General features: G+C 44.1%; 1 protein-coding gene across 2 annotated transcripts in view; it reads right to left on the bottom strand.

Moving 5' to 3' along the window:
* Positions 1-1260: 1260 nt before the first annotated feature.
* Positions 1261-16371, bottom strand: part of SAP30 (Sin3A associated protein 30) — a 37548-nt gene continuing 22437 nt past the window's right edge. For both annotated transcript variants that reach the window (XM_029575796.1, XM_029575727.1), the window contains exons 2-4: positions 8724-8849; positions 5175-5273; positions 1261-1587 (exon numbers count right to left, since the gene is read on the bottom strand). In XM_029575796.1, the coding sequence (XP_029431656.1) occupies positions 1477-1587; positions 5175-5273; positions 8724-8849 (336 nt within the window). In that variant the 3' untranslated portion in view covers positions 1261-1476. The remainder of the gene's footprint in view (positions 1588-5174; positions 5274-8723; positions 8850-16371) is intronic.

Below are 16371 nucleotides of genomic sequence, written 5' to 3'. Positions count from 1 at the left end.
GTACTTTTACATCTAGCCCAGTGACGATCATGGGTCAGTGTATCATGCATGTGAGAACATCTGTCAGGTGTGTTCCGACAGAAAAAAGGTTGAGAATCACTGGCCTATAATACTCTAAATAGACATAAACCAATCATAGTAAATTTATGACTGAACAACACTGATGCCAAAAGGGAACAGATATGGATCTAGCAACGCTGGGCAAGAGTAAGCCAATTTCTTAATGCAAACTCTGTTTTAAGAATCAAAACAGTCACATTGAAGTTACTCAAACAACCAATCATGAATGCACATACAGCTGGTTTACCCCTAACTGCAGCACTTTCCACACAAAGGGGGTCATTTATCAAACTGCTATATGGCGTTTTCGCATGCAAAAAAAAGCCTTTAACGCATGTGAAAACGCCATATAGGTATTAGTATAGGGGTTAGGGGCCACTTTGACATTCAAAGTGAGACGTACGAACAGAACAGTGCTCTCTTGTGAAGATTTGATGACCTTCGAGTGAGGAAACTCACACAAAGATGAGATTTGTGCAATGTTCTCTCAACCTAGCTTGATGGGCACTTTACCTGGGTAACATCAAGCTCTCTCTCTCTCTCAGGTCGATACAGTAAAGTGCGGAGCACATTGTTAGCCCGCGTTTGGCCACATGTTTTCGACGCGCTATTTCTACCTCTTATACAATATATTAGTGCAAACTGCGATAAATGTGTATCTCCTATGTACAACCAGTGGGGGAACAATTTTTAAGCTGCAGGAGAGCAACTCTTCTGGGTGCGTGATACAGAAAGCCCAGGTATGTAAATTAGGGCTCGCAGTAAAAGGAGGCGCTAGAGACACTAGCGCTTCCCTCGCGCTTCCTTTTTGACAGAAGCGGCGGCTGTCAGTGAGTTTGACAGCCGACGCTCAATATTACCGGCATCTGTTCTCGAACCCGCTGACAGCCATGGGTTCGAAAAACGGACGCCGGCTAAATTGAACATCCGTCTTCCGACCAGCGAGCAGATTTAAATTTTTTTTTTTTTTTAAATTTTTGATATTTTTTTTTCCTGGGGCCTCTGACTTAATATCACTATGAGATTAAGTCTGAGGGTGTTCAGAAAAGCAGGTTTTTCTGCTTTTCTGTACACTTTCTCGGTGCCGGCCAAAATTAACACCTGCCTGAACTATTTTTGCTAGTCTTACTGCTGTTTCACAGATGCACCAATGGCAATGTGTCATGTAATATATGTAATAACACACAACTGATAAAACTGCATCCTCAATATTGTTATTTTAATTCATTTTCCAAGGAACCTCAACTGAGATAAGACAATTCTTTTCCAAGTAAATCATGGAGATTATTAGTGAAAAAGTCAGAAAAATTCCTCTGAAACACGGATGAGCAAAGTCTATATGTATCAAAAATGTTTTTGTTTTTTTTGTTAAACATCTAGAGTCCGAAAATGCCTCGAGGTCAAAGTTGTTGCAACCTATTGCAAGCTAGCATCAGGTTTATTCTTGTCATTCTTTACGGAGTAGATGAAATATGTTAGTGTGTCCTTTTCATTCACTGGTATAGTCCTAAAATGGCAGCTGATTATCTGAAGGGAAAAAAACAAACATACAAGGAAATGAAATCAATAACACAGATAAATGAAGGCCAGACAACATATTAAGATGCACAAATTTAAAGGACCAGTAGAAAGACATTGTTAATAGCTTCGATTCTACTTAGATCCACTTTTAGGTACAGATGGAAATGTCTGTCTGGGTCAATTCTGAGTTCATGTTTATTTTCCAAATTATGGGGTAGATTTTAAAAAGGAGCGTGCGGGCGTACATGTGCGCGTGCTACCCTGCGCGCAACACATGAACGCCCAATTTTATAACATGCATACGCAGGCGCACGCATATTATAAAATCCGGGGGTCGGCGCTTGCAAGGGGGTGCACAATTGTGCATCTTGCGTGTGCCGAGCCCGCTCCGAGCTGCATTCTCCCGTTCCCTCCCAGGCTGCTATGAAATCAGAGTGGCCTCGGAGGGAACTTCCCTACCCCCACCCCCCACCTTCCCCTTCCCTCCCCCGCCCTTTGCCCCCTCCCTTTTTTTTCTTTTTAAACTTACTTCAGCCCTGGGGTTGAAGTAAGTTGCGCGCACCGGCCAAGTGCTGGCGCGTGATCCCAAGCACAGCAAAGGGCCGCTGTGCCTGGAGCCTCTGGCCCTGCCTCCGCCTGCCCCTTTTTGCAAGCCCAAGGACTTACACGTGTCCCGGGGCTTTACGCGCATCGCTGGGCCTTTTTAATGAATCAAAAAAAGTTGTGATGTCCTGGCCCCTGAAGCAGGCATCATTTGCCAGAGCGGGGTGTCAGCCGTCTTGCCACAGACAGCTGGCGTTTTTGGACCATGGACATGATGATTGTTTTGGAAAAAGTCTTCTATGGACTGTCTGCAAACTAAGTATTTAGTAATTTCTTTAATGAGGATTATGCTTGACATTGCCAATAAGGAACTGTTTACAAGATTCAGGACTGCCTTGAGTTTTTAACTGCATAAATCTAAAAATCTTGAAAACCAAAAGCGCCACACATTCTGGTATATGATTATCTCCATACCTGTTCCTTTACTCCGCGTTAGGCTTTGTGCCTTTGCTGAATGTTAAAATACAGGTTTTTAAGATACCAGTTTAATGAATTTTTTGAAGTTTTTCACCTACCTTTTTTGTTTTCAGTGTGGTCCAGCTAATATATTTTGGATAATAATTACTATAATCCTATCTTGCTAGGGATAGTGAGCACAATTAAACTCTGGAATTTGTTGCCAGAGAATGTGGTTAGTGCAGTTAGTATAGCTGTGTTTAAAAAAAGGATTGGATGAGTCCTTGGAGGAGAAGTCCATTACCTGCTATTAAGTTCACTTAGAGAATAGCCACTGCCATTAGTAATGGTTACATGGAATAGACTTAGTTTTTGGGTACTTGCCAGGTTCTTATGGCCTAGATTGGCCACTGTTGGAAACAGGATGCTGGGCTTGATGGACCCTTGGTCTGACCCAGTATGGCATTTTCTTATGTTCTTAAGATAATTTTATTCTGTTAAATATCAGAGTGGCTATTGAATTTCTTAAATCGTCAGATTCAAGTAGAATATCTGGCCTCCTGTGGCACTGAAGAAAAGGTTTCTAAATGTTTTCATTTTTTTTTTTGTCCAAAAGAACACAATCTGTGACAAGACAATTATTTATTTTAAACCTAACCCAATGCTTTCCAGTGTCCTTCAAATATCTTATTTCCCATTCCTTTTTAACTTGTATCTATTATCACTGGGAAAGTTGATCCAGAAATATCAGGGCAAGTATTTTTTTCTATGCCAAGGATCTACTGCTATATTTGCTTTTGGGTCCAAACTGTGTTGCAGTACTGCAGACTTTAGCAGGTAGCTTTGCAGAAATTGAGTACTGATTAGCCAGAAATGAGCCACTGTTAAATCAGAGATTCTCTAGATTGACAAAGATGGGCCAATGAAACTGGAATATTTGCAGTGTTTTGCTCAGGTTAGAAATTTGAAGATTCTATTTGATAGCTCCCTGCTAATATTACAAGTCCGTGACATTTGCCAAGCTTGTTTCATTTTGTTGTGGCTTATACGACAGGTTATCCCTTTTTGGGGGCCTGGACAGTAGCACAGGCATTGATATTTACGCATTTAGACAATTGTAACTGCTTGTAAGTGGTAATTCTAAAAGTGCTTACACTGTCTGCCAAATGGTTCAAAACTCAGCAGCAAGAAGTTTCTCAGGTGCAAAGTATAGAGACAGTATATCCCTTATTTTGTGCCTATAGGTTGACTTGTCTTTTGTTCAAGTCCTTACGAGGAATGGGGCCTGGATATTTAAGTAAAAGATTGACAATTTTGTTAGCCACTCCTTCACTGAAAACCTCGAGACTCTCTGGGACATAGGAAAGGACTTTTAGTTATGCTGGCCCAATGATTTGGAATAATCTTCCCTTAGAAGCCAGGCTGTTTAAAGTTATTTAGCTTTTTATAAAATTGTGAAAGCTTGGCCATTTAAGAGAGCTTTTGGCAAATAGAGACTAGGATCTGCTATTCATTATGTGTACGTGCAGCATTACTAAATACAATATATTTCATAGAAATAGATCAATAACCAAAAGATATATGTAGTTTAATATACATAGGAAACACAGTTTTAAAAAGCTGTAATAAACAACCCTTCCAAAATGTATCAAGTCATTAATACAAAAACAGATAACAGATAGCAGATCTTAGTCTCTGCCAAAAGCTCCCTTGCCTACAAGCAGCACCAACCTTTTGCCTCATCTTGTCTGAATCTACCTTTTTTTCCTGTCATGGAGGTCTGCTTATTACTCCTATGTAGATGGAAAACCGAAGAAGATTCTAAGGCAATCCATATTAATTCAGCTTCTACCTACTCTACCTAATCCTGATTTCTATCACTCCAAGACTCTGTGATTGCAACCACATCATCTGTCTCTGCCATGGTAGCTTTCAGGGCGGCCATAACTTGGTCGGTGGCAGTCTTCAATGAGACTAACCCCATCATGCACTAGAAAGGCATTATAATGAAAAATAAATATCTTTAAAAAAATAAATAAATAAAGAGGCGGGCTCGCCTCATAGCAATACAGCACACTGCCATGCAGTGGATTTGGGTTCAATTCCCGAGACTTCTGTTCGCCACGCCAGCCGGGAATGCGTGCAGAGCCCTTGTGAGAGAAAGAGAGTTTCAGCCATTGCCCAATTTATGCTTCATGAAAACCGGGTTCCAGAGGGAGCCTGTTTATGGCGCCTGCTGAATGTGTCCCTCTCCCAACTCGGCAACCAGTGTATATAAAAATAGGTGGGAAAACCCCAAATAGTCATGAATGAAGGCTCATGGCAGAGTAGTCCAAAAGAGGCTGGTTCCAGTTGAACAAGATACCCAAATATGCAGAAGAAAATTGCCAGACCCAAAGAGAAAAGAAAATCAAGGTTAAAGAAAAAAATAAAGTTTCTATGGTCTCTTCTTTTTCAGGGAAAGCAGACCGCTTTGTGGCTTCTTCCTTCTTTCATGAATGATGTATTTATTCCTGCAACGTGCTACATGTTAACAACTCCCCCCAACCCAAACTGCATTGAAATCTATTAAACCCTGATATAGTCAGACTTACTTCAACAAGCTGTGCTTTGTTAAGACCTGGCCTGGCTTGTAACTTGAAGTGCCTTTTATATCTTCTAAGTGTATTTACTTGCAACTGGAATAAGTCAACCTAGAAGAGAAATGCCAAAAACTATAAAACCATGAATCCTCTTTTACAAAGAACATGCAACAGTTTTTGGTAATCAGTTGGATGGCACATAAAATTAAGAAATCTCCATTTCCACTCTCATTCACAATTCATTTCAGAGTGCCTAAAGTTCTTGGAAAAGTCTTCTACTTTATCACGCTAATGAACTGTTACGATGAACTGTATCCAGGCACCACTCTGATACATGCAAGTGTGGTAGTCCAACATCATCTTCTGCCACGACATCTAGTTTTTTGTGGCAGCACAGGGATAAAGTCTGCACCAATTCCGTGGTACATCTGCATGAATCTACAGTTTTGCATATTAAATAATTTGATTTCACATGATAAAAATAAAGTAATTTCCAACCTCTTTTGTGGATCTAGATAATTTGTTGTTTTTTTTGGGTGAGGGTAAGCCTGGTGACACGAGCAAGTTCTATTCTTATACTGGATGAAGACATTACTACAATCTAAGTGTTATGGTTAAGCAGTGTTTGGGTGGATTCTTGGGTACTGTGGCAGATGACCACGCCCATAGGGAGGAGCCCCGTGAGGCACCACAGTACTGGGCTAAACGCAGATGCACAAACACAGAGTTAGTTCTTTTATTAGACAGCTTGAAGTGTACCACCAGAGGTGGCAGTAGTGAGGTAGTCTGGATGTAGCAGTCTCAGGACCCTCGGCAGAGGGAATCCTTCTCACCCCGTTGATGTAGGGGGAAGTCCGGTGTAGGTTTCCCAGCAAGGTAGTACTGTGGATGAGATAGACTGAGAGATTACTCGCTAGATGGTTGCTATAGGTATGCTATTCCACCAGGTTGAAGAAGTTGGTACTTGGCACCGAGGCAGGGAGAACAGGCCCTCGAGGAGCGAGTACCTGATCCCTGTAAGGCACCTGAAATAAAGCAGAGGACCCCGAAGAGCAGGTACCCAGGTTAGCAATACACCGAAGGGCAGAGAGAGCGCTTCCAGCGGCAGCACGGAAACGACAGAGTAGCTTAGACCGGCCGAAACCAATCCTTTGCTAACTCAACGAGCTAGCAACAAAGTACAGACCATATACCTGGATGGCATGACGTCAATAGAGGGGAACGCCCCCGAGGTTTGCGCCATTGCTGGAATAAAGATGTGGGTGGCGTGCGCGCACCCTAGTAGGCCCTTGGGAGGAGCATGGCGGAAGGCAGCACCATAGCCGTTCTGGGGACGCTGGAGAGGTCTGCTTATAGACGCGGGGGCAGCCATTTTCCCAAAGGAAGCGGGAGCAGCCGTGAACAAGGTGAGGCAAACAGGACGAAGCCATCTAGCACCGACGGACACAACACTAAGATATGAAGGATTCTTCCTCTTTCTTGAATACAAAATCTCAGAAGAGAGGGTAGACCATATAACGAATAGACTGACATGGAAAGTCGAGATAATCTTTAGTTGAAAAAAAAACAAAAAACTTTTGGTTGACTGGGAAGGACCACCCAATCATGGGTACGCATGGTCTTTGTGGACATTAGTTTGAAGTCTGCAGATTCTTAGAGGTGAGGTAAACACTGTGAGAAACTCCGCTTCCCATGTCAAAACTGAAGAAAAATCTTTTGCAGTAAACTGAAAGGGGCCCCACAGGTTGAAAAAGGAAAACATTCAAGTTACCTGGAAGGGGCAACAGTCGTGCAGAGGGTAAAACTGGCACAAGCCTTCCGCAAAGCCAGATATTAGTGGATGAGTAGAGAGGGATTGTGTGTCTACTGGAATGTGGAAGCCACTAAGATTATGAGTATACTTTCGCCGGCAGTATTGTAGGTCCAAGTTAGAGAGGTGAGACAAATGTTAGCAAGTGCTTGGGCACGCAAGAAAATGGGCTGCAGATTTCCTGTTGGTCCACTCAAAATATCCAAACCATGGGAAGGGATAATCCTCTCTGGTTGTATTGCATTCTAGCTAGAATCAAAATGTTATTGATTGCGCTAGACAAGAAGAAATGAGCAAGTACTCAGTATTTTAACATTCAACCATCGGTTTGAGATATGGAAGAAGTGAATGATAATTCTAAACGAAAGAATGCTCTAACAATGTAAGATGTGTCTCCAGGTAATTAGGGGAATAGCTGGAAAGTTGTACTAGATATGCCCCCCCCCTATACCTGTCTGGGCCACACTGAAGCTATAAGAAAATAAGGAAGTACAACCAACTGCTGCAGGAGCACTGACCTGACAATCAGCAGAAGTGGTGGAAAAAAGATTAATGAAGCTTATTCCCCCAATGGAAAAGGAAGATGCCCTAAACCAGTCAGATTGCTGTGTAGAACCAAGAACAAAGCGATCTAGTTTTCAGTTCCATATCGATGCAAACATGTCAAATGATATCCAAACACCTAAAATGAATAGCTTGTCAGTTGACAATTGTCAAAAGGACTTCTCATGTGGTTGGAACACCCTGCTGAAGTGATCCGCCAATGTGTTGGATATTCCTAAAAGATAGGCAGCCTGTAGGAGAAGTGAACTTCTGATTGTGAACTCCTTCATCCTGAACGCTTCCCTGCAGACAGGCTATGATTCTGCCCGTCCCTGTTTCTTGACATTAAACAGCACAACCTGGTAGGTATTTTGAATTAAGGTGCTATTCCATCGAAGATGCATTAACCTTAGAAAGATGTATGTGATCACCTTTAATTCACATCAGGAGCCCTGGGATCAAAACGATCCCATGTGAGCTTCTCCCCCCTTATTGAGATGGTGTTCATTACTAGAGAGAACTGATGAGGACGAGTGTGAGGCAACACCCAGCCCTGAATAGGGAGGAGGAATAGCTTAGTGATTAGAGCAGTGGGCTACGAACCAGGAGACCACGGTTCGAGTCCTGCCGTCACTCCTTGTGACCTTGGGCAAGTCACTTTACCCATTGCCCAAGTCACTTTACCCATTGCCTCAGTTTACCTAAATGTAAACTGATGGGATATCTCAGATGAATGTCGATATATAAATAAAATAAATAAATAAAAACTCTTGACATGGAAACCTGGACTGTGGTGGATAATGATTGGGTCAACTGGGTTCTCCCTATTGAGAACGTAGATCCTCATGTAGATAACAGAGATCTGCTTTACACAAGAGATTTATTGTAATTCATAGTGCCTCTGTACTCTACAGATCCAGGATTCCCAGTAAGGTTTCCTTGGCACCAGCATGCATCATCCTCAAGTTTGTTCTGCTGAAACCTTGTTTAACCTTTCAGGTATACCATAATTAACAGAACTGCACACAGTATTTTCTGATGAGTATAATAAAAGCTAGTACAAATAACTAAGGTATTAATTCTCTCTGTGTTCTGGCAAATCATGAGAATTGAATACAGCCATTCCTCAAGTAAATCACAATACATTTATACAATTCTTAGAATGTAGGAAAGGACACTGAGGGATGAAAGAAAGGAGGGATTACTACCTCTGGAGCATCAATGTCGTGCACAGGGGAGTCTTCGCCCTCATCATCGCTGCCTTTTCTCTTTTTTCTGTTCCGTAAAGTTTGAATTAAATTCTTGTGGAAGTCACAAATATAAAGATGCCTTGCCTACAAAACATTTTTATAAAAGAAAATATAGTTGTCACACTCCATGACTGTACAGGAATATAAAGCATGCAGGATAATAAAACGCAAAGAAAAATTAAAAAAAAAAAAAACAAGCACTATGTCAGTCAAAGATGCAATGAGAAATGACTACTTACCTGATAATTTCCTTTTCTTTAGGACAGTCAGATGAATCCAGAACAAGTGGATTTTTGCTCCCCTACCAGCAGATGGAGAGGGAGTAAACCGACGTCACAGTATATAACCACTCTAGTGACATCAGCCTGCCAGTATTTCTCTTCAAAAGCAACTGTAGATAGACTAGCAAAAAACTTGATTAAAAACAGATAACCATTTCAAAACTCAACCAACAGGCAACCCTGAACTCAGACAAGACAAGAATGTAATAACGCTAGTCTAGTGAGTGGACCAACACTTACCAGTAATCCCTGTAACACATAGCTGCAGAGGAGGACTGTAATACAATCATTTGGCAGCCAAAGGAAGGAAGCTGGATTCATCTGACTGTCCTAAAGGAAAGGAAATTATCAGGTAAGTAGTCATTTCTCATTTGTTAATGTCTAGTCAGATGAATCCAGATCAAGTGGAATGTACCTAAGCTACTCCTTCATAGGGCGGGAGGCTTCCCGCAGTCCTGTCAAAACCGCACGTGCAAAGGCCGTGTCCTCCCGGGCCTGCACATCCAGATAATACCTGGAAAAGGTGTGTAAGGAGGACCACGTCGCAGCTCAGCAAATGTCGACAGGGGACAACAATCTAACTTCTGCCCATGACACTGCCTGAGCTCTAGTGGAATGAGCCCTAAGCTGACTACGTCTTAACGGCTCCCAGAATCCACATACAAGGCCATGACTACCTCATTAATCCAGCGAACTATTGTAGCCTGCAAGGCTGGCTCTCCCTGTCTACTACTGCCATGAAGGACAAACAGATGGTCTGACTTCTGCAAGGGTTCAAAAACCTTGAGATATCTGACAATATGCCTCCTGACATCCAAGGGTCACAACAAACGATACTTCTCTACATCTTGCTCTCTGTCTAAGCACAGCCGGGAGATGGACTGATTCAACAAACGCAGTGACCACCTTCAGTAAAAAGAAAGGAACACTACACAGCTGTACCGTCCCTGGAATCACCTGAAGAAATGGTTCATGGCAAGACAAAGCCTGCAGTTCAGAAACCTTACGCGCAGAACTGCCACCAGAATTACCATCTTCAAGGTCAACACAAGGAGAGAGTATGTAGCAGTCTAAACAAAGGGCCTGCCAAGAAGTCCAATATCAAATTAAAACTCCACAAGGGCACCGGAAACTGCAAGGGAGGCCGAAGAAATTTCACATCTCTCAGAAAACGGGCCACATCAGGATGAGCCGACAAGAATCTGCCATTTACCTGACCCTTAAAATAGGAGAGTGCCGCTACCTGTACCATCAAGGAATTGAGAGCCAAGCCTTTATGCAAGCCATCCTGCAAAAATTCCAAAATGAGCAGAATCTTGATCAAGGAAGGAAGAGTACCTCGATCCTCACACCAGGCCTCAAACACTCTCCACATAGGCCAAGGAAGTGGAGAACTTTTTTGCTCTTAGTAAGGTGGAAATCACTGCCGCAGAATAGCCACATTTCAGCAAGCGAGCCCTTTCAAGGGCCAAACCGTAAGACAAAAATCAATTTGGATCTTTGTGCGCTGGAAGTCAAAGAGGCGATTCCACCAGGATCCTCTGCAGATCTGCATACCACGGTCTCCTGGGCCAATCCGGAGTGGCCAAGAGCACTATCCCTCTGTGGCACTTGATCCTTCAAATCAAACTGTCCAACATGGGCCATGGAGGAAAGGCATACAGCGACTTGTCTTTTGGTCACCCTTGCACTAGGGCATCGATCTCATGGGCTTCGGATCTCTTCTGTGACCGAAGAAGTGTGGAACCTTCGCATTGCGCAAGGTCGCCAACAGGTCTAAGAATGGAAGACCCCAGTGATCCTGATTCAGTTGAAACACCCCGTCTGACAAAGCTCTCTCTCTTGGGTCCAGACTCTCCCTACTGAGAAAGTCTGTTCTTACATTGTCTTTGCCTACGATGTATGAGGCCGAAATCATCTGGAGCTCCACTTTTGCCCATTCCATAAGCTGATCTATTTTCAGCGACACTAGTTGGTTCTTGGTACTTCCCTGCCGACTGATGGAAGCCACCATCGTAGCGTTGTCTGACATTATTTGAACCGATCCACCCGTCTGTCGCTGAACTGTAAACCTGCCAACCAGACTACTCTGGCTTCCAGGTGATCGATGTTCCAGAGAGACTCCTCTGCATTTCAGTGGCCTTGCGTGGTCAGTTCCTGACAGTAAGCTCCCCAACCAAAGAGGCTCGCATCCATTGTCAGTACCAGCCTGCCTGGAGGGATTAAGGAAACTCCCTTCCTCAGATGTTCTGCCTGCAGCCACCACTGCAGTTGGGAGGAAAACTTCATCGGCAGGAGATGTCAAATCAAATATTCTTGAGACTGCGGGTTCCACCAAGACAGCAGGGAGCACTGAAGAGGACGCATATGTGCCCTTGCCCACTTCTAGGGTTGCCGCCATCAAGCCAAGTACCTGCAGGTAAGACCATACAGTCAGGTGAAGCGTGGCCATCAACTTCTGAAGTTGATGGCCAACTGTCGACAGGAACACCTTGCTCTGCTTTGTGTTGAAACGAATTCTGAAGTATTTCAGCGACTGAGAAGACTAAAAACCGCACTTGGCTAGGTTCACCACCCAGCTGAATTCCTGCAGCAGGGAAATCAACTTGCAAGTTACCAGGGGCTCTCCTCCAGCAACTTGGCTTGGAACAGCCAGTCAACAATACAGGTGTACTAGGATTCCAGCCCTTCATAATTCTGCAACTACTACTAGTACCTTGGAGAAGATTCTGGGAGTGATGGCCAAACCAAAGAGCAGTGCCCGAAACTGAAAATGGCACCCCAGCACTGCAAACTGGAGAAGGCATTGATGTTCCAGTCAGTTGGGAATGTTAAGGTATGCTTCTGACAGATCCAGGGAGGTCAGAAACTCTCCCTACTGCACAGCCAGTATTACAAAGTGCAATGTTTCCATGCGGAATTGGTTCACCTGCAGATGACAGCTGACATCTTTGAGATCCAGGATGGAGTAAAAGGAGACCTTCTTTGGCACAAAAAAATAAATGAATATTGCCCCATATTTTCTTGAGACGCAGACACTGGGACCACAACCCTCAGAGTGAGGAGCCTTGACAATATACTTTCCATCACTTACTTCTTCTGCAGGGAGTGGCAGGGTGACTCCATGAATACATCCCAAGGAACACTGTGAAATTACATCGCATCGACCCACCTCTGATAAAAGAGAGAGAGGCGTCCCCCTATCTCCTGTTCCTGGAGGTGGGTTGGCAAACCTTCATTGGGAGGCTCCACTACCCAAGCCTGCACCTCTTCTGTGCTGTGTGGGAAGAAAGCACTGAGATTTATCAAAAGGCCGAGTCCTCTGAAAGGTTGCTCTTCTATAGGGTCGAAAACTCCTGGATCCTCTAGTACGACCTCTCATGTTAAAGGGGTGCTGCATCTGCTTCTTATCCTCCAGCAAACAAACTGGAGATTTGCTCCAGTTACTGGCCAGTTTTTCTAACTCCCTCCCAAATAAAGGCATGCCATTAAAGGACAACTTGGGGAGGTCAGCCTTGGAGGTCGCATTGGTCGACCAATTTCTTAACCATAACTGGCGCCTGGCAGCTACCAATAAAGCCATCCCTCTGATGGAGGTGCAGACCAAATCACAGCCTGAATCAGCCAAGGCCACGGCTGGTTCCATAACCGGTCAACCTCCTGGGAGAGAAGCAAACAAGAGCGAGCCACGAGGGAACAACAAGAAGCAATCTGCAAGGACATTGTCACTGCTTCAAATAGATAGTCTCAATCTTTCTAGCATGAGTATCCTTCAAGGCTGCTCCTTGCAGGAGACTGTGCACACAAGTGCATCTACCTTCAGAAAAGTACATGCCCTCTTACCACTGGATCCAGAGGGTACAGGCTTTAAGCAAGAACACCAAAATGGGATCTCTCTTCAGCTCAGACACAGAATCTGTCCCAGAGTTCACAGGCATGTCTAAGGTCTGAGAGATCAGAGCTCAGTTCATTTCTATGAAAGAACTGAGGCATAGTTCTATATGGTTCTAGTCCTGGAAGAATTTCACCATTCGCCAGAGAAGTAGGAATTGGCGTCATCATCCGTGCCATCCAGATCCCTATCAGGAGGATCCGCTGTCGCTCTTGGAGCACTCCTGTGCTCAAGAAAATGTCCAGACAAAGTCCCTACCTGCTCCTCTTCTCTAGGAGCAGTGGACCAGGTTGAGGACTGCACCTGAAAAAAATTCTATCCAGAAAAATGCAGAAGTATCCAACCAGGAGACACCTGGGACGCACTCACTGAACTGCCAACCCCTAACTGAGGAGTCAGTTAGGAAGCCCTAGTAGAACTCTTTCATTGCCTCTGCAACAATTTTTTTTTTTTTTTTTAATTAAAAACACTTACCGGATCTCAGCCTTAACTAGCTGAGCACAGAGATGGTCTCGTTGTAGGGGGGGGAGGGGGGGCATTTGCCGTCACTGCCGTGCTCAACTGCCTACACCCGCTGCCTTTCAGCTGCTTAAGCAGCTAAATCCACACCAGCTACCGGACCAAGGCACACCTCTTGAGGGACCACGTAAATCACCTTAGGAATTCTCAACTGGGGGAGGGACCTTATGATATCACCGCAGGAGAGTGGGGTGAATTATTTTTTTCTCCTTTTTTCAAACTGAAGCAATCCCCATTGGGAAGCTGAATGTCCACCATCAGCGACGGAGAAAACTGGCAGGCTGATGTCACTAGAGGCTGTTATATACTGTGATGTCAGTTTATTCCGTCGCCATCTGCTGGTAGGGGAGCATAAACCCACTTGTTCTGGATTCATCTGACTGGATGCTAAGAAACTAATATTTATACAGAGACCTGTTTATTCTGAGCTTGAACCCAATTGCTTGCAACTTGTTTTGCACACAAACTAGAAATGTGACAGCAGAAAAAGACCAAATGGCCTATCTATTCTGCTCATCACTCATTGGCGATCCCTGTATTTATTCCATGCAGATACTGTTTTTGTCTCCACTACTTCCATTGGGAAGCTGTTCCATGGATCCACTATCCTAGCTGTAAATATTTCCTAAGACTGAGTCTAACCCTTTCAGCCTCATCACAAGACTCCCTCATTCTAGAGCCTCCTTTCCTTTGAAAGAAGCTTGCCTCCTATGCATGGAAGCCTTATAGGTATTTAAAATGTCTGTCTCTCTCAATATTATATAATCTTGCCTTTCTTCTAGGATATACATATTTAGATCTTTAAGTATGTCCTCATGCTTTAGAACAGACCAATGACCATTTTAGTAGCCACCCTCTGAACCGACTCCATCCAGTTTATAACCTTTTTGAAAGTGTGGTCTCCAAAACTGTACACAGTGGGGCGGATTTTCAGAGCCCTGCTCACCGGTGAGCCTATTTTACATAGGCCTACCGGCGCGCGCAGAGCCCCGGGACTCGCGTAAGTCCCAGGGTTCTCCGAGGGGGGCGTGTCGGGGGCGGTCCCGGTCGTTGCGGCGTTTTCGGGGCGTGTCGGCAGCGTTTTGGGGGCGGGTATGGGGGCGTGGCTACAGCCCGGGGCGGTCCGGGGGCGTGGCCGCGCCCTCCATACCCGCCCCCAGGTCGCGGCCCGGCGCGCAGGAGGCCCGCTGGCGCGCGGGGATTTACGCCTCCCTCCGGGAGGCGTAAATCCCCCAACAAAGGTAAGGGGGGGGTATAGACAGGGCCGGGCGGGTGGGTTAGGTAGAGGAAGGGAGGGGAAGGTGAGGGGAGGGTGTTAGAAGATTCCCTCCGAGGCCGCTCCGATTTCGGAGCGGCCTCGGAGGGAACGGGGGTAGGCTGCGCGGCTCGGCGCGCGCCAGCTATACAAAATCGATAGCCTTGCGCACGCCGATCCAGGTTTTTTAGTAGATACGCACGGCTCCGCGCGTATCTACTAAAATCCAGCGTACTTTTGTTTGCGCCTGGAGCGCAAACAAAAGTAGGCCTATTCGCGCTCCTTTTAAAATCCGCCCCAGTATTCCAAATGAGGTTTCACCAGGGACCTAATAAAGGGGCAATATCACCTCTCTTTTTTTGCTGAACATTCCTCTCCCTGTGCGGCCAAGCATCTTTCTGGCTTTTGGTGTCATTTTATCCACCTGCTTGCCCACCTTAAGATCAACAAATACAATCACCCCCAGATCCTGCTCTTCTTTTGTGCTTCAAAGAGTTTTATTCCCACGACTAACTCTCCCTTGTGTTTTGCATCCTAAATGCATAACTGTATTTTTTTTTTTTTTTTTTTTAGCATTACATCTTAACTTCCAGACCCCTAGACCATTCCTCAAGCTTCACTAGATCCCTCCTCATTTTTTTCCATACCTTGTTGATTCTGGCATCATCATCAAAAGACAAACCTTTTCCGACAATCCTTCTGCAACTAGGAACCACAGCTTCACATACTAGCATGCTGTTGTAAATAATGATCCCCAAGCACTCTTTCCATTTCTGACTAAACTTTTCCCTACCTCTACTCAGAAATCTTGCAACCTCCTGCTATAAATTTCAACTGTGTCCTCTCTTACAAACACCAATATAATTTTTCACTGATGGGGAATTAATATATGCAAGAACAAACTTGGTCAAAACTGCTGTTGAAGGATACAATCCATAATGCAGGTAAACAGTCATCGTCCCCTTACTGTCGCCATAATGCAAAGTAAAAAAAAAAATAATCTGGCACCGCATTATGGTTTCTCCCCACAGATTAAGTAGAATTACTTAGCACTGGTTGGAGAAAATATTTCTTTGTACTAGAAAGGGATGAATAAGTAACTACATAGAAACATAACAGCAGAAAAAGACTAATCCATCTAGTCTGCACATCTGTCCAATTAATTTAACATTATAATTCTGTCACTTCCTTAGAGATCCTCTGCTAGAAACATAGAAGCATGACAGTAAAAAAAACACTAATTTAGCTCAAATTTTTGTCATCTGTAAACAATAATAAAGTATAATTCAGAAGGAACCTGATTGGTAGTATCTTATTAGATTTTTGTGGTAATTATTTCTACTTTTATATCCTATGCAACAAGATTCTACAAAAGGGAGCCTCACTAAACTACACTCCTCAGATACAAAAATACATATTCCAGTCTGAAAGGATAAGATAAATCACTCCATGTTGCAAAGCAACACGTGTGCAAGCAAACAGGACTACAAACTGATTAAAAACTAACTTGTAGAATGGGTAGGGACTTTTGTAGGTTTTTCTCATTTCTTTCACAGATGTTAAAATTCCCTAACAGCAGAAGGATGGGAACCCCCAAAGCTTATGTCACCTTTAATAAATCTGCCTCTGTCCAGACGGATCTCCTGATCCATGGGAAGG

This window comes from Rhinatrema bivittatum, chromosome 1 (assembly GCF_901001135.1).
Source record: "Rhinatrema bivittatum chromosome 1, aRhiBiv1.1, whole genome shotgun sequence".
NCBI classification, from domain to species: domain Eukaryota; kingdom Metazoa; phylum Chordata; class Amphibia; order Gymnophiona; family Rhinatrematidae; genus Rhinatrema; species Rhinatrema bivittatum.
The sequence above is the reverse complement of the archived record's forward strand: the minus strand, read 5'-3'. Positions and strand labels throughout refer to the sequence as shown.